This window comes from Garra rufa, chromosome 4 (genome assembly GCF_049309525.1).
Source record: "Garra rufa chromosome 4, GarRuf1.0, whole genome shotgun sequence".
NCBI lineage: Eukaryota > Metazoa > Chordata > Actinopteri > Cypriniformes > Cyprinidae > Garra > Garra rufa.
The window spans coordinates 3,849,200-3,868,011 of NC_133364.1; the positions used below are offsets into that span (position 1 = coordinate 3,849,200).

Genomic DNA, 18,812 nt, shown 5'->3' on the forward strand with positions numbered 1-18,812 from the left:
TACAGTATTTACAGTAAAAATACTACTTTAAAAAAAACAAGTATTAGTTAAGGACAGTGCAACATATAATAACATTTTATAACTACAATATAATTTAAATATTCACACTATAGTAATAAAAATAATATAGGAAAAAATATTTAATCTTTAAAAATGTCGACAAAATTTGTAGGGATGTGCATGTTTCTAAATGATGTATAAATATAATAAATGCTGAGAATTCAGCTTTGCATCACAGGCATATATTTTAAAATATATATTCACATAGAAAATAATTATTTTACATAGCTTGCAATAATATTTCACAATTTTTTCATATAGTGAGTGATAACTATAATATACTGTAATACAGTATTTACTGTAAAAATACTGTAATACTACTTTTTAAAAATTAAGAACAGCATAACAAATAATAATTTTTTATAAATACAATATAATTTAAATATTATATTTGCACTATAGTAATAAAATAATATAGGGAAAAAAATTTAAGCTTTAAAAAAATGGCAAAAAAAATTAGGGACATATGCATGTTTCTAAATGTGATATATATTGTAGGTTTTAAGATGGCAAATAAATAATTAGAATTGGCACTATTTGTCTCATGATTCATTGGAAAATGTCATCATAATTCATCACAACTCACATTTCTTCCTTGTGATACAATCTTTATTGACAAATAAAAATATCCATTATGAACATCTGTACAGATTACAGTAAACATACAGAAACCGTGGACCCACTGGCATCTCAGAACAGGTAAGAGACAGTTAGTCTGACTCACAAACCTGTAAAACTACCAAGACACTCCTCAGGCCTCACGCAGTTTACACGCCTCACAAAGTTTCAGAATTCATTGTGAAAACCCGAAATATTAGACTGTACATCTCGTGTGGTGAATAACTTCACCATAACACTCCTCTTTTTTGTTTTACTAAAGGACATAGGAAATGTACATTTAGTTCGTTAGTTTTGCTTTTGACACTTCACATCTCAAGTGTAATCTAAAGGAAAGTGTTATTTGTACATCCGCTCAATCCAAATGAACGACTGGCACTGACCTGTTCGTTTTCACATTTGCAGCACACACACAAACCTAAACACGAGCTGGAGTGATGTGTTGGGGTTCGGTGTGATTACAGCAGATCTGAGATCAGCCCACTCACAGCCACTGGAGTAATGCATTCAGAGCAGCATCCATCAACAAATGTTCATCAGTGTTTCAAACCAAAAATAACAATGACAGTACAATGTGTTAAAGATTTAAAGGAGGAAAAAGGCACCCAATCCCCACATCTGACAGATATTCAAGGCTTTGCTGGTGCCAAAAATTCATTTGGGCAAATCTCACAAAACATTTACAGTTCATATTTCATATTTATCATATGTTTGTTTTTTTAAGAAAATGTAGCCCATTTCAATGACCATTTAGATGCTTTTATATTGTAATCTATAAAATGTATATAAATAAACAGGGTGCTGGAATAAATTTTTTGCAGAAAGAAAATGAAACCTACCATTTTTTATTATTTCATCTCCTTAAAATGTATATATATACATATATGAAGCTTATTTCAATAACCAATTCATTTTTGTTATCTTACTTCTCATATTTAATTGTGATACCTATTAGATTTTCATTACTGTAATACAGTATTCTCAGTACAAAATAGATTTTTTAAATGAAATAAGCCTGAATTACAGTAATAATAATGTGTCATAAAAATTATAATGGTCTTAAAAATAGGCTGCCTTATCTTTAAGTATTTTATACATGTAGATTTTATTTTTGTATTGAAATATGACCTGTGCCTGTTCTTGACTGGTTCCATGAGAGTTCACAAAATTCACAGTTCTGTTCTTTTCAAAATCACCTAAAGAAAGAGCTCATAGAAAGAGTTAAGAGCAGAAAAGATTAATACATTTGCATTTTAGTTAAAAACCATCAGACATTATTTGTCATATTCAGTCTTTTAGCATATTTACAAATGTTTGTTTTTTAATCAAAGCATAAAATGAGATTACGACCTTCCTGCTCACCGTCTAATTCCCAGAAATCTCATCAACCGGAATCTCTGATGCTTTCAGGAATCCAGTTATCCGGTCAGGAGCAGCAGTGAAGGGGGCTTTTAAAGGGCTCGTCTGAGTCTTAAAGGGACGTCTGGGGTCACGACAGCGCTAACGGACTGAATTCAGAGAGGTGAGACGCCGAATAAGCCGCGTGGAATGAAAACGACATTCCCTACGTCACAATCCCAGAATGCCAAGCTCTGCGAGGTGAGAGTGATGGAGGAATAATGGAAGTGCACTTCCATGTAACTGGTTTGTAAAGCTGGTCAATAACTATCATTCAGTTACAACAACTAAAACTGATCGGCCGACAATAACCGACTTCAAAAATAAATCGTTAAGGCATTCTTCACCGGAAATCCCACACGACTTTGGTTTGTCCCTCTAAAGAACGTCCCAAAGGTGCCTAAGAGGTGCTGAGAGGGTCATAAAGGCCCTGGAGGTGTATGTCGGTGGATCATGTAGACGGAGGAGTGTTGATGTGTGTGTTGTTCTGGGTGTGTATGTGTGTGTCCTATCTGCGTGCGGCTGATGGCGGTGCGCTGAAGCGCGGTGTGAGGGTGCTGGGAGTTGTTTGGGGCAGAAGCAGGTTGCCATTGGTGTTGGTGGATTGGCGAGTGATCCGCAGGCGTCTCAAGTACTCGGCGTGAACGGGTTTGTGGCTCTGCAGGACCTTGATGGCTTCATCGACGGAAAACCACTCGCGCTTGCGACCTACGGGACAAATACTGCAGCATGAGCAATATACACTAGCAAAGACTGCAAATATTAGTATGTTATGAATAAATGTACTGTGGGGTTTTAAATAATTTTAAAAACATGGATCATCATCATGCAATAGTGTTTTTATTATTAAATTAAGTGTAAAATGACATACAATTACATAATACAATGCAATCAAATTAATTAAAATGTAAAAAAAAAATCTAATTAAAGGGGGTTGATTTAAATTAGTTTTGGAGACTTTCTTGTTATCTTTCATCATTTTTGATGTTTGAATTGAGTTTAAGGGGCAGATGGGAAAGCAGTTAAAAATTGAGTAATTTTTATTTATTTATTTTTAAGGTATGGTTTATATTTAAAATCAATTAGAATAAAATAACATAGAATAATAATAAAAAACTTTTTCTCTTTCATTAATCTTTCCTTGTCTAGCTTGTGCTTACTTGAACAATACCTGAAACTTGGTATTATGAGTACTTCCAGTGTCTGTTTGCTTTTTTAAGATGATTCGCTTTATGTATTCCCCAGTTGTAAGTCGCTTTGGATAAAATATTTTTTATTCTTTTAAAATGAATAAATGTATAATAAAATAAAACAATATTATTTCATATTTTTCCAATAAAGATAAGGTTTAACTGAATTGAACAGATTGTGTTATCCTTCATATTTTTGCCAAAATGATTATTTACATAAAATTAAATTATAATTTTAAAGATTAATTTAAATTAATTTAAGGGAGCAGGGAATAGACGAGAAGGAAGAAATATCTATATTGGGTTTTTGGAGATTTTCTTGTTATCCTTCATATTTTTGCAATAAAGGTATGTCTTAATTGTTTTAATGTAATATAATTTTCTTTTATAATTTAATTTAAGGGAACAGGGAAAGGATGGGAAAGCAGTTAAATATGTATGTCTATTTTCTTGTTTTCTTTTATAATTTTGCAATGAACATAGTTTAACAAGAAAATAGATGCATTTTTACTTATGGTCTTATAGACTATAGACTCAAAAGCATGAAGCCAGTGTGTGTGTGTGTATTATACACACAGTCAGGAAATAGTTGAATAATCAGGAGACCCTGAGGGCTAAATACCTGCAGCTCCATGACAAAGGAAGCAGCACACAAACACAAACAAACTCACCAATATTGACAGAGTCCTCCCAGGCATCCAGTGTCTCTGTGACCGTCAGCACATACACGTACGTCCGGTGCTTCCGGTCCTGGTTCTGCTGTTGTTAAAAAATAAACTCTTTCAGTATGAGGGACTGTAATCGCCTCATCTCATGATATATTCATTCAGGAGTTCAAACTGTCCAATCAGGAGCGGGAGAAGAGCCTTACCTCAAACACGCCGAGCAAACGTCCTAATTTACCCTTTACTCCAGCCTGAGGGAGAGAGAGGGAGAGAGAGAGAGAGAGAGATAGAGATCATATCCACAACAATTCTTCATTTAGTCATGAGACTCCCAAAGTAAATGTAAACTTGTGTACTCTGATGTTAAATAACAATGCCGTACCTCCTCATAGACCTCCCGTACGGCAGCTCCACACGGCTCCTCCTCCGGCTCCATTCCTCCACCAGGAACAATCCACTGATCCGGGTTTCGACTGCTGCTGACCAACAGCACCTGCAGAAACCAGCGCAGAACAGATTCAGTCTTAGAGAACAGTGGGGTATATGGCCAGAATATTTCTGCTTTCAAAGCCTCTGGTCTGCTAGATTTCCATCAAAAGTGTTTTACTGTAAACATGTTTCCTATTGCCATGCAATAGGCCTTTATCACACATCACTACATTTTGAAATGCAGAACTTTTCCGTAGCGTGCAGCAGTAGCCGGCAGTGGTTACACCTTAGGATTGTTGTGATAAATGTAAACACTAACCTCTGTTTACAATCATTTACTGGGTTTAGTGAAACAGAGAAATGGTGTCATGCTATTTCGAGGCAAATTTTGTGATCTGAAGCCTACTGTATGTGTACGTACAACACTTTAGAGTCTGTCTTTCCGTTTTCATTTTAATTTTAAATTTAGTTAAAGTTTTAGTAAATTTGTTATTTAAAATTCTTTTTTTTATTTAGCTATTATAATACATTAAGTTAAACTAAGTGAAAGTGAAGAGTTAAACTTTATGGTTTTAGTTGTATTTAACAATAATAACCCAGGTCTGACCAACTTTTTAGAAATTACCAAGAATAAAATACAAACAAAATATATTAAGAGCATTAGAAGGTTATACATAACATAAAACACTAATTACAAGACTGAACAACTTAAACAATACTGTTTGCATTGGTTTTATGCGCTTGCTTCACTTTTTGATACAATCAAAAAGTTATTTTTTTCTAAAATAAGTTGTTTAAGTAAAGCAAGATTTCCAGCCTAGGTTTAATTATTTAAAAATAACTGTTTTTCTTTCAAGTTTCTATATTTACAGTTTTAGCTATTGTATTATGAGACTTTGTCATTTTTATTAGTTTTTAAATATTACTCTTTTGGTTTATTTTGTTTTTCGGATTTAATTACGTTTTAGCTTTTATGTATTTCCAGTTAGTAATTACTGCTTTAACTTTAACTTATTTCAGTTAGCAACCAAGGCAACATATCTAATTTAATTTACATTTTATTTCGGCTTTATTTCAGTTAACAAAAATGTAATAACCCTGGTGTGAGTGACTTTTGACAGATGGATGCAGCAGAAGTGCAACTGTGACTGCACATCTTGCTCTCTGATTGGCTAATCCTCCAGCCCCTGATCGGCCCTCAGGTGTGTCCTGCACTAAGAGGATTGTGGGATTGATGATGGTGGCCCTGTGACATCACGTGCGTCTGTCAAGTTCATAACACTAGCTGTCACCTGGCATGTTCTGGGCCAGACTGAGGTTATTTTTACGACGTGCCGCATAGCTGACCGCGAGGAACGGGTCACCTGCTTAAAGTGGCGTCCTAAGGTTGTGTATTCAAAGCACACTCACAGCTCTTCTGTTTACATGCAGTTCATCTAAAACAGTAGTTTTCTTGAAACACGTTAGTCCAGTTCTGGTTTCTCACAGATAACTAGGGCCGGTCACACATGACCATAAGCTTAAAATACAAAAGAGTTTATTCTCAACCACTCAGTCAAACAAAACAACTATGATCTGTGTGTTCTTGTCACTCTGTGATGAAGAACAGTACCATACAGTTCCAGAAAATTGCATGATAGTGAAACCTCTTGTACAAACAGGTTTGAGAATCACTCAAACACAACCAGTAATTTACTGTCCCATAATTCCACTCTGCCAAATCTCATGAAAACACATTTATATCACACTTGATCCCAAAACAAACAACTAGAATAAATTAGGAATAATGTACAGTCAACCAATCATTACTGCAAAACAAACTCAAAATTGAGGGGTCTTGTATCATATTGCATGGTTGTTTACCAAATAAATCAGTCTGGAATAATGTACCAAAATAAAATAAATAATTAACAAGTTATTCTAGACTGATACACAATATATAACATACATGAATAATATATTATATTATTTTCACATTCTTCGCTTCTTCATAGTCTTAAATTGAAATCAATATCTACTTTTTATTACCCATCAATTTGCGATGGACAAATTCAAGTCTGACAGTTTTTTGCTTCAGAAATTCATCACATTAGTAAAATGTAGTAAAATGTATGTTGAATGTCATGAAGAGGTTCTCAATGACGTTTGTGATCAAAACTAAGTGGGTGTAAAACATGAATCATCAGGTGTTTAATTAACATGATGAAATCAAAGCCACTTGAACCCAGCGGTCAGATCCAGAATAATCAAACACTAGAGCAAAGAGACAAAGTATCATACTGATTTAGAGTTTAATGCATAAAAATATCAGATATGATATGATTTTTGCCTGTAAACTCACCACCATCTTGCATATCTGGATGAATTGGATTATATTTTAAAAATCTCATGTTCTCGCCACACAACCTCAGTTTTCCGGTTTCTGTGACTTTCACCCAATGTAACCGCAGCAGCGCACCATGAACTTATTACAAGGACAAACCCCCTGGAGCAACCCTGGGGTTAGGCGTCCTCTTTAAGGACACACTAGTGAAGGGAATCTGATTTTGTCTGGGCATTTCTCTGGAACTAACCAGCCTTCACCACCACACCACAAATAGACCCACACACACACACACACACACACACACACACAAACCTACCAGCATCATCACTTAAAAAAAATGTCAGGTGACTACATTGAACTGTTTGTTTGAAATAATTCTTGAGTGCGTATGCATGTGACTATTTTAGCAGTGGCATGTCAGAGTTATTCTAAATCTGCTGTATGTTTACAATAACTCAGATTCTAGGAAAACAAGACCGTATTTAATAATAAACATAATGCTAAATGGAGTAAGACACTGACATTTGTCCTGATTTCCTAGAACTAGTCTCATTTAAAAAGGTTTGCATCATTCATTCTGTTATTTTCCTGTATATTACAGTGATGCTGCTTTGAAAAGATCTGTATTTTAATAGTGATCACGATTTATTCTCTTTCTCGATTATTTAAGCATAATTGTCCAAACGTCAATCTCGACTATAGGCTATTGTGTGTGATTGTGATTGCTGAATAAATGCAGTTATGTAACCTCTGTGCTACAATACAAAGTCTTCTTTGTTGTTTTAATAAAAAAAATGAACACAATTTGGAATTATTGCAATTAATATTACAATTATCACTGTTTTATCTTTTGAGAAAAGCTTCTTGAAAGGGTAGTTCAATTAAAAATGATAACTCAGTCATCATTTACTCACTTTCAGGTTTCTTTCTTTTGATGAACACAAAAGAAGATATTTTGAAGAATGCATAGCATTTCTGATAGTATTTTTTCCCATACTATGGGAGTCATTGGCTACCAGCAACAGTTTGGTTACTAACATCCTTCAAAATATCTTGAAAAAATTCCTACAGGTTTGAAACTATTTGAGGGAAAGTAAATGATGAAAGAATGATATCATTTTTGGGTGAGCTATCGCTTTTTTTGTTTTTGTTTAGATAAGCTTGCACATGATTTGATGTTTTCTTAATTTATGCTTATATGAAAGTGAAATCATTCTTATGAAATGCAAAAAAATCATGATTATTAATTTAACCATTATTGTGCAGCATTAATCTGTATTGTATAAAGCCCTGCTGACTCTTTAGACACCTGTAGCATTTTTGAACAACTGTAAGACTTTGGATGAGACAAATCACTAGGATGACGTTTAAATTCTGCTAACACGCTCTCTGTCGTGCTGTCACTGATCGGCGCTGTGTTGAGAGACTGAGTCTATGAAGTGCACTGAATGGGAGGGATTTTGACTCATGCGCTCACTGGTCCTCTGCCCCCTACTCACCCTCTTTCACTCCGACACAAAGGGCAGCCATTTCAAATGAGTCCCCCCTCACTAACACAGACATGCACTGACTGCGGATCAGTCTGGAGTTGGCATGCGGTGCCAGGACTGTTTATGGAGCTGCTCTGAGATCAGCGGGCATGAGCAAACACGCCACTGCGATGGGTGACACTACAGAGTGGATATGAAGCAAGCCCAGATTTACACCAGCAATCCCACACTACAGCTCAAACAACTCAGATTCTTGTGTTTGGTTACTGGGATACAAGGAAGCAACAGAAAGAAGGATTATCAGAAAAAAACAAAAACTTCTGAAAATGGCCACTTAAAGGAGTAGTTCACCCAAAAATGGAAGTTTGCTAAAAATGTCCTCACCCTTAGGCCATCCAAGATGTAGATGAGTTTGATTACTTATCAGATTTGGAGAAATTTCGCATTACATTTGCTCACCAATGGATTCTCAGCAGTGAATGTGTGCCGTCTGAATGAGAGCCCAAACAGCTGATAAAAACATCACAAGTAATCCACACCACTCCATCACTTTTGGCCAAAAAAAGATAATCCATAATTTATAATAATGCTTCCTCCAGTGAAAAAGTCCACCTACTGTTGTCTTTTTACATAAAAATCCACCCAGATATTTGTTTACAACTGTTTTGGTTGTGCTTGATCTGTCCAAATTTCTCTCCTGATTCAGACCAGATGACTTTTTCACTGAAGAAAGCAATATTATTGACTGTGGACTGTCCTGTACTTTAGCCAAAAGCAATGGTTTGAAGTTTAAAACATCTTAATGTTGGATTTGTTTCCTACAACCACACAGCTTTTCGCTTGCAAGATGCTGATTGACTGGAGTAGTGTGGATTATTGTGATGTTTTAATCAGACTCTCATTCTGTCTGCACCTATTCATTGCAAAAAATTAATTGGTGAGCAAGTATTGTAATGCGAAATTTCTCTAAATCTGTTCCCATGATGAAACAAACTATATCTTCAATGGTCTGAGGGAGAGCAAATTGTCAGAAATTTTCATTTTTGGACTAACTATTCCTTTAAGCACAAAACTCACTTGTGCGCATTAATGCTCACATATCTTTAAGTTTATGATGTGATTAATTATTTACAAGATGCTCTCAAGAATTTAATGGTTGTCCACGGGATGATTAAACTGTTTTATTGTCTCTATTCATCTAAACACAAAAAACTCATAAAAAGCAGCCCTCTTTTGGGCTGATAACAACCTTCAATACAAAAAAAAAATCCATAATGAGTTAATATGAGAGCAATGTGCTTTTTTTTATGTTTTTTTTTTCAGGTGTCTATGGGTGTTTTATGTCAGCCACTCTCATGTCTTTTCATGGCAGTCCTTTCTCAGACATCAGAAGTGAATGAACCTGGTGCAGCTGTATACATGCATAAACAGAGGGAGTTTCAGAGAGCTGCAGTCTGACGTGCTTTTATTGCATAACTGCACTACGGCGGCCCAGTGACCGACAGTCTAAAGTGCCTTTAAGTCATGGGTGACAGGGGACGAACATGTGTGCAATGACAAAATAGACAGATACATAGATAGACAGATAGATGTGGCCAGTTTTCTAATGGGTTATTATGCAGTTGAAACAGGTTTACTTGACTAATGAGGATCAATAGGATTTTGGCCAGCGCAGGGTTGTGTGACAGAGATTACAGCCCTGGATGAGAATTAAATGAACAGATGTGCTCTAGATTAGACTGTGCAGTGATATGAGCAGTGCATGCTGCAAAAAAACTTCACTTTCTAAGATCACTTGACAATAATACATTGATCTCAGATCACTTCCAGTAGTCCAGATGTAAACAATACTGTGCAGTGCACACAGAAATGTTTGTTTCTGTTTGCACTGCAATTGATATCATCAATCTATGCATACGTATCCATCCATGATGAAGCACAGCACTGATGTACTAGACGACACATCACAGGACAGCATACAAGAACCTGATTGATAGCTCTTACATATACAGTGTATACGTACATACTCTCCAAATATCTTTATGGTGACTTATATTCTGACTGGGCCTCAGGTGAACGTGTCAGTGCGTGTTGATACACTGATTTATCATCCGAGCGTCATGTCTGGTTTAGATAATATCTCCGTACCTCATCCTCCCGTTCGTTCTTGAAGCACAGACACGCCGCTCGCCGCTTGAATCCTTCCCGGTCGTACGTCCGCGTCTGGTTCGGTTTGAACTTCATGCTGAAATCCTGTTGCGATTTATCCGACCGGTCAGCAATGCTCCGTCAACGGCCCAAGCTCCGTGAGTCACCACCGACGGAGAGAGGCGGACCAGTACCGGGCTGGACCGAGCCTACGGGTTTGCGTTGGTTTTAAATCCAATTTAAATCATTCCTCTGCGTTTAGTCCAGCAAATTCGATTCTTTAACGACAACTCTGCATTCCGCTGTCCATTCCCAGGTCAAAATATCTCGTTTTCCCCCGGTATATATATACGTGTGTGGTGGGCCGGGTGCGAAATTACTAACGCTAGTATGTTGACGGCTCGGTACTTAATATTCATGAGTTAAAGCGTCAGCATTGGAAGGTTACCAGGCAACGTCAGCATATATTAATCAACAGCGTTCCCCATTGGAAGGCAGCGTCTCGACGTCACCAAAAACTAATTAATATACATGAGCGACGGCTTGGCCGTAGTAGGATTTGTAATTCCCGGTCGCAGCGCTCGGAACCTCCGTCAGGCGGATCCGTGAACTGCGCTCACACTCGTCCGTTACCGCATTACTGCGTAGCCTCCTGTCACATATACTGCAGGTACATATGACATAATTTGTCTTATCTTTTACTATTAATTTAAAAATTGTTATTTAGTCAAGACACGTAATTTGAGCGTTCACAGTAGACCTTATCTATTCCGTTAACGTTATATCCATTGATCACAAACACAAATCAAGATTATGAAGAAACGTTCTGCTAGTAAATTTAATTGAACGTTTGTTAAAGTTATGAAAAAGAAAAGTTATGTTTTTTAATAACGTTCTCAAAATGTTTGCCCAAAAACATTGTTCATACATTGTTGATATAACGTTTTTGTTTCATATAACGTTGATATAACGTTTTTGTTTTGTTTCACTTCTTGTTTCAGAACGTTCCTAAAACGTTTGCGTAATGACAGAATGGGTCGTTTCCTTTATGTTCTCTCTAACGTTTGCATAACAAAGACTTTAACAAAATGTTCACAGAACATATTTGTGACCCTGGACCACCAAACCAGTCATAAGGGTAAAATTAAGATTTATACAAAGCTGAATAAATAAGTTTTCCATTGATGTACGGTTTGTTAGGATTGGACAATATTTGGCAGAGATACAACTATTGAAAGAAATCTGAGGGTGCAAAAAATAAAATAAAATCGCCTTTAAAATTGTCTAAATAAAGTTCTTAGCAATGCATATTACTAATTAAAAATAATGTTTTGATATATTTATCTTAATGGAACATTATCTTTACTTAATATCCTAATGATTTTTTGCATAAAAGAAAAATGGATAATTTTGTAAAAAAAAAAAAAAAAAAAAAAGTTTTTGGCTATTGCTACAAATATACCCATGCTACTTAAGACTGGTTTTGTGGTCCACACAGGGTCACATTTTTGTTAGCTGAATATCTATGTGTTCCAACAAAGTAGATAAATAAAAACACATGAATGCAGAAAATAATTAATATTAAATTAATACTGTGCACCATTTCCAAGCAGCTGTATATACAGCAGTGTATTATTTAATGTACAAATAAATAAATAATACCATTGCAATACCATTTGTACATTTTTCTCTAATGTAGTGCTGTTAAGGACAACCAGGAACGCTGGACTTTGGCATGCGGATACTGACTTGATTGAATTATGAATGATGACATTGTTTAACTTTGACAAGAAAAGAATTTGACAATATTTTTTTCTGTTATCGCTGTGCAAACATGATGAAGAAACAGTTCAGGAGATAATTGACATTACCAGATTTGAGTAAAGCACTTTCAATGATAAAAGACTAAAGACTATTTCTCAGGGAAGGTTTAGTTTTTAAAATAATTTGTATAATTGGACATTTGACCCAGAACAAATTAGTCACTGTGATATAGACCTGTGACAACTTGCCCTATAATATTAAAACCAACACGATTTAAGTAAATACATTAGTCTTGGGTGGATTTAGTAACTAACCTAAGACAGACATCACCACACATGCCTGCAGTCGTCATGTCTTTAATTAATGTATTACAGACATCTGGTTAGTGAGGAATGCTCTAAAATCGGTTGCATTGGCTTAGTACTAACATGTGTCATGCTGACGTAGAATACAACCTCAACTCAACATGGGCCAAACTCGTTAAGCACATTAATCAGACAACAGCACAATGGAAATGAATGTCTGCCGTCGGCTCAACATATTCTGAGACAGAACAGAGAAGCGTGAATCTGTTCACGGCCTTAATGAGATTACCTGGATCTGATCAGAGCAACAGCTGCCACACACTCACTGAACGTGACTTTTAATTCACATTCATTGAGCTTCATGATAGCTGCAGTCTTGTTTTTGTAGAATGAGAAACTTCATAATGAATATGGATGTTCACTGGTCAGAAATACTCATCTGTCAGCACTAAATAGTAAATAGTAATCAGTTCTATTCGTGACCATATACAAACACTCTGACATTATTACAAGTTATGCTCCCAAGGTCTTTAGAAATGCCGTAATGGTAGCCATTCAGACACTGCAGACATAACAAACGGCTCATTAGATATAAGAAAACAGAAACAAGAGACTGTTTTGATTGCTCTCGATGTCCCAATCCTATAAACGGCCTGCAGACAGACACAAACATACAGGATGGAGAAATGTGGAAGTCAGAAATAACTTCAACTGCAGCTCTGCACCACTGCTACTCAGACGGTTATATAATGTGCTGTTTGGTAGAAGAACCGAGTCATGTGGAACAGAAGATAAGGGATATGACAGACCCACTGTCCTGCACTTCTCAGGCGGCTTGATTCATAAATACAGCAATGAAGCTCTGTCAGAGGTCAAAGACTGAAAGACTGGAAATCTGGGATTAAAAGTCCCATTTTAGCATGAACTCCCTATCAGGGATCGCTAAAAGACAGAACTTCCTTTATATACTGTACTGAAGAACTGACTTTTTAATTTAAAGATTAAAAGTTATTTATTTTAAATGGAGGGGACTTGTATGAAACAAAATATTCTAAGCCTTTTATGCAGCTGAGCAGATACATCTGATTTTCATTTTCAGTTACATTCTTGGCTCTAAGCTGTCAAAAAATTGTCCATGTGTTCGACCATTTAAATTCATATAGCATTTTAATAGATGCCTCTGCCACCTAATTTTTTGACAAATTAATACTGTAACAAGAGTTATTTAATCATCAAATTCTCTTTTGTATACTCAAATATTGATCAGAAACATGGTTCAAATGGGTTTCTCTCAAGACCAGATCAATTGTTTTATTTGCAGAAGCACACTTTCACATTAACACACTAGCAAGGCAATGCAGCCCTGTTTAAGCATAATTCAGTGTCGTTGAGATTAAACACCTGCAGTGTTTGTTTGCATGCCATTCATATTGTGAAATTATGACATAAATGTGTTTTTTAGCATCTGCTGAGAGGTTTCAGGCTATGATCTATGGAAGCTTGTTTTCACCACAGGATAAAAAAGGGTAGTTAGGACTATTTAATGTCAATTCCGACTTTTTTCTCGCAATTCTAAGTTTATATCTCAGTTATTTTTTTCTAGCAATTCTGAGAAGTCAGAATTATGAGACATGAACTTGCAATGAGAAAATTGCAATCAAATGCAAACTCAGAATTCCAAGAAAGTGTCAAAATTGTGAGATGTAAACGCAGAATTCAACAAAAAAGCTAAAACTGCTAGATACACTCAGAATTCCACAAAAAAGTCAAAATTATAAGACGCAAAATTAAAATTCCAATAAAAATGTCAAAATTGCAACATATAAACTCAGAATTCCATAAAAAGCCAAAATTCTGAGATGCAAAGTCAGAAATCCAAAAAAAAGTGTCAAAATTGCAAAATGTAACCTCAGAATTCCAGGAAAGTGTAAAAATAGCGAGATGTAAACCTTTTTCAATTGCGTGGCAGTAACAAGCTTCCATAACAATCGGATTCAAACCTGTAAAAACTCAGAAATGAAGAGAACAAACCAAATAACATAACAAAAAATATTTTTACTAAAACTGAACATTTACAGATTTAATTTTCCCAGACAAGTCATACAGATTCCACTTCAGCCGAAACACAGACCTTTACATGCGCACTCACACAAGTTTCATTTGGAATACAACAACGTCAGAGCAGGTTCTGTCAGATAGGCAATGATATAGACGGGTTCACCACATGCGTTTAATGAACTGAAGAGTTTCACAGGAAGGAAAAGGTTAAAAAAAAAAAGTTCACATCATTTTGTCCCTGACCGAGAAGCAGCATATATGCATCCCACGTTTAACAGGCCCTCCCTCTACGCCCCGTAACATAAAAATAAACTAACAAAAATGAACCATCCACCTGGATGTAGGGCCTGGAGCCTACAATCAGTTTCCAGTGAAATCCACTGCGCTAATGACTGTAATAGAGACTGTACTACACATTCTGACGGGGTCCAGTGTAGTGACCACGCAAGGGATGCTGGGAAACCCCATGTCATCACCACACGTCATTTCCTGGCCGAACTCAGAAGCAGAGAGATCATATAGTGGAGCGAACATTAGCTCTGACCAGGAACACCGACACTCACCCAAAGGGCTGCAGTAGTTGATTTTGAATCGTATGTTTGTTTGTTTTTTCGCTTGCTGTTTTAATTTGTCTGAGAAAGTGTCCTTTAAATGCAAAAGAAGACAGGAGGAGATTGTTCCACTTCTCTCACTTGATGCCACCGGTTCCTTCTTCTAAACTTCGATGTTGTTGCCGGCATAAAGCCTGGTCCATGTTCGGGCTGTGAGAGAGGGAAAAATGCAAACACCCTCCAGAACATCAGTCAACATCATATGCATTTGATTTGGGTGACGCTCATAAAACCTGCTATAAATCATTAATGAGAACTAGAAAAAACATGGAATTACAAAAATGGCCCCCACGCCCCAAAAACCCCTGAATGGTCCTAAAAGAGGTTTCATATTTTATTATTTTGATTTCTGAGTGAAGTGTGAGTTGAACCTGCAATTTTGAGACTTGTGCACTTTTATTTTTATTGCAATATAGAAGCCAATTTCCACAGGAAAAAAATAAGTCAGAATTGGAAGATAAAATTACATTTTTTATTTTTTTTATATTGGGACGGAAACAAAAAAATTAACTAATTAACGAACTAACAAAATGACAAAGTAGGTTTCATTATTTTTTCTTTTAATTTTTGAGTGAAATGCGAGCTGAACCTGTTTTATAAGATTGCTACACTTTTCTTTTTATTGCAATATGGAAGCCAATTTCCACAAAAATAAATAAATAATTGAAACTCTCTCTCTTACAATTCTGGCTTTGTTTTTACAATTTTGTGAGATATAAACTGGAAGAAAAAAGATTGAATTGCGGGAGAAAATATTGCAATTTCCTTTTTAATGCTTAAAAATATATAATGTGGATTAAAAATAAATAAGAATTACAATTAAAAAATATTCTATGATGTGGAATGTTCCTAAAGCTTTTTTACTGTAGGTTTTTTTGAGTGATGATAAAGGTGAATGGAAATCTGAAGCAAACACATTACATTTGGTTTAAATTTAATGTATCTTGCTTTGTGAATATGGTATTTACCCATATACATGAAGTTAAAAAAATCACAGTGAAAAAAATCCTGAAAAAAACTGAAAAACACAAGGATGCTTACATCTGAGGCAAGAAATGTTTGGAATAGGAATAGAAATAAAATAGATTTTTCCTCATCTTGGTGTAAGGAGCACAGTGGTGAAACATTTAGGTTAAGTAAACATTTGTGTAATAACGATAAATAATAATTTCTACCAAGTAAGTACAAGTAATTACATAGCAACATTAAAAGTGTAAATAAATAGTGCTGATCTCACCTGTTTCAATGGCTTGAGCCTCGTTGCTCTTCCACTGTTCAGCGACATCATTAGCTAATGGATCATCAGGGTTTGGAGCGCTTAGTAGAGCCTGGATAGAGAGCAGCACTGTACGGATCTGAAGAGCTGGAGACCATTTATCTACCAGAGAGATGAGGTAGGCATTCGATCATTAAATAAAGGCATCTAAAAGATCAATATGATCAAAACTTTAATAAATAACCTGTCACATACAATCTACTCCATGACTTCTGTCATCTGATAATTTCACGTTTTTTAGCAAGTGAAAGGTCTTTTAGCATAATTGTACAAACATCCACCTTAAGCTTGTGCTTCACGTGTCTTTTTACTGTCGAAATGTAAATGTAAGAACATTTTTAGTAATTTTTCCAGATGAACACTTACTGGACTGAAGCAGCTTAGCTCTACGTGATTTTCTATGAATAATTTTGTCGAAAAATCAGCAAGTCTCAAATCTGATCATCAGGATCTTTTGAGGAATGTTTGTTTCCAGAAGCTTTACTTTCACTGTTCCTCAGTGGAGGATCTTCCCAAGCCTCCAAAACATCTTACATCTTTTGAGGAATGTTTATTTATCTCTCAATCAGCATTGGATTGCATTGAATTATACGTTTGGATCATTCCAATCTCATCTTACTAAGACAAGATATAGTCACGACTGATATTTATATCCTTTTATGTAAGTATCTGCTATACTGTTAAAAAGACCTCGCTGATTTACATTACAAGCATCAGAATTTCATCACGTTTTGCCTAAATAAATATCAGCATCTACAAGAAAATGCATATTTTTGAGTAAAAGTGAGCAAATTTTTATATACTTTGTCTACAGGCTCAATACAATGTTCTATTTCAAAATAATTTTTCAGACTATGTCAGGCTTTACAAACACCATGAATCACCTTTCAGGATGTCCAGACAGATCCTGCCCAGCTTGTCCACATTGGGATGGTAGATTTTGGTCATGAATCGGACCTTGGGAGCAGCCATGGGATACTCCTCTGGGAGGAACAGCTCCAGTTTGAACGTCCCACCCTCAAAGGGCGAATCCTGCGGCCCAGCGATCACCACATGGAAATATCGAGCATTTCCCTCATCAGGCTCCGCTTTGATTCCAGGCACAGGCTCCGCCATCAAGCGCTGCGTCTCCTATCACAACACAAGCACGTATGAAACACAACACCAAAGTCACGGGTTCGAACGCATGAACCGATCACATGTAAACCTTGAATGCAAAGTCCCTTCAGATAAAAGTGTCTGACAAATGTACAAATGTGTAATTGTAATAATACTGATGAACTTTATTGGGTTTCAGTTGCATGGAAACTAAATATCCACAAGCAGAACTCTGTGCAAATATGGAAATTATCAGCATTTTGTGGAGATATTATGTATACTTTTTATGCTCACCTTTCACAGTTCATGGAGACTCCTGTGGTGTTATGTGACACCAATTATTTGATTTACCCCAGTCTATTATTGTTATTATCCATTAAAGATAAACCAAATGTCACATGACTAAGTAAACTGTGATTGGTCTGTTTAATTGTCAATCAGACGGTCTCCTCCTGTCTAAGTGGGCGGTTCTTAGCCAGAATAAGCTGCAGTGTGGATCAGACTTGCTGACAATTAAAATTCTAGCAATGCTAGATTAGAATCGTGTAGACAAAACACAAACAGTAATGAATCTGTGTTCTTCAAATTCACTAAGCGCATATTTACGACACATTCATTCATTTTAAACATATACATGTTTATACAAACAAACTCTCAATGTACGAAATATTCTGCTATCCCATGCACACATTTCCAGAGTGTTTCACACCGTAGTGCATGAGATCCGCATCTGTAAACATGTTCATGTGTCACACACCCAGAATCTCTCAGCTGACACAAGCGCATCACTGCTCATTTACATTACTGGCTCTTTAATAAACCAAAAAAGAGCTGATGTTTTTGCGCTATGCTACTCTTCCTATGAAGGCTCTTTCCATATATTTTATGCAATGTGCATGTTTGAAACAGTGAGCGCGCGGGAGCCTCCCTGCTGCAGCGCGAGCACGTGCCGTTTTCTTTCATTTTTAACGCGTCGCTTTCGCAGCGCGAACAAATAGCGCAACGGAACGCACAAGACAAACATTATCGGAGTTGTACCTTAATAATCCTGCGGGGCAATCCAGCCATCTCGTTTTATTAATGCGGTTTGCGCCGTGGCCCGGTCCCTGCTCCTCGCGTTCAGGTTGACAGCGCATGCGCGCAAGTCTTCCGGTAAAAAACGTCATCGTCCGCCGCAATAGGTTTTCTGGGAAATGTAGTTTTTCCACTGCGTATGTGAATTTAAATTGTTTCAATGTTTTTCCCACCCTTAACACTGTATAATATTATACATCTATTATTATATCCCCTTCTTTTTTTGTTTAAAATACATTTTAAATAATAATATATATATTTTTTACTTTTAATTGTTCATTATGCAGTATTTATTATCTGTT

The 18,812-nt window shown here is 36.1% G+C and overlaps 2 protein-coding genes across 2 annotated transcripts; both read right to left on the reverse strand.

The window, feature by feature from the left end:
* Window positions 1–660: 660 nt before the first annotated feature.
* nudt4b (nudix (nucleoside diphosphate linked moiety X)-type motif 4b) lies at window positions 661–10,707 on the reverse strand. Its single transcript, XM_073838165.1, has 5 exons — window positions 10,325–10,707; window positions 4,314–4,424; window positions 4,138–4,182; window positions 3,938–4,025; window positions 661–2,784 (listed from the first exon to the last, which is right to left on the reverse strand). Exons 1-5 carry the CDS (start codon window positions 10,418–10,420, stop codon window positions 2,585–2,587), a joined length of 540 nt encoding a protein of 179 aa, XP_073694266.1. The 5' UTR covers window positions 10,421–10,707; the 3' UTR covers window positions 661–2,584.
* Window positions 10,708–14,428: 3,721 nt separating this feature from the next.
* On the reverse strand, window positions 14,429–18,581 carry ube2nb (ubiquitin-conjugating enzyme E2Nb). The gene is made up of 4 exons (XM_073838043.1): window positions 18,475–18,581; window positions 17,223–17,469; window positions 16,300–16,440; window positions 14,429–15,212 (listed from the first exon to the last, which is right to left on the reverse strand). Exons 1-4 carry the CDS (start codon window positions 18,502–18,504, stop codon window positions 15,166–15,168), a joined length of 465 nt encoding a protein of 154 aa, XP_073694144.1. The 5' UTR covers window positions 18,505–18,581; the 3' UTR covers window positions 14,429–15,165.
* Window positions 18,582–18,812: the final 231 nt, after the last annotated feature.

Excerpts from the sequence above, each read along its gene's own strand:
- nudt4b (XM_073838165.1), bottom strand. The coding sequence starts at position 10,420 with ATGAAGTTCAAACCGAACCAGACGCGGACGTACGACCGGGAAGGATTC. Across the intron at positions 4,183-4,313 it reads TACGGGAGGTCTATGAGGAG|GCTGGAGTAAAGGGTAAATT; the intron begins GTACGGCATTGT and ends TCTCTCCCTCAG. Across the intron at positions 2,785-3,937 it reads GGAGGACTCTGTCAATATTG|GTCGCAAGCGCGAGTGGTTT; the intron begins GTGAGTTTGTTT and ends TTTGTCCCGTAG.
- ube2nb (XM_073838043.1), bottom strand. The coding sequence starts at position 18,504 with ATGGCTGGATTGCCCCGCAGGATTATTAAG. Across the intron at positions 16,441-17,222 it reads CTGTCTGGACATCCTGAAAG|ATAAATGGTCTCCAGCTCTT; the intron begins GTGATTCATGGT and ends TCTCTCTGGTAG. Across the intron at positions 15,213-16,299 it reads GGCTCAAGCCATTGAAACAG|CCCGAACATGGACCAGGCTT; the intron begins GTGAGATCAGCA and ends CCTCTCTCACAG.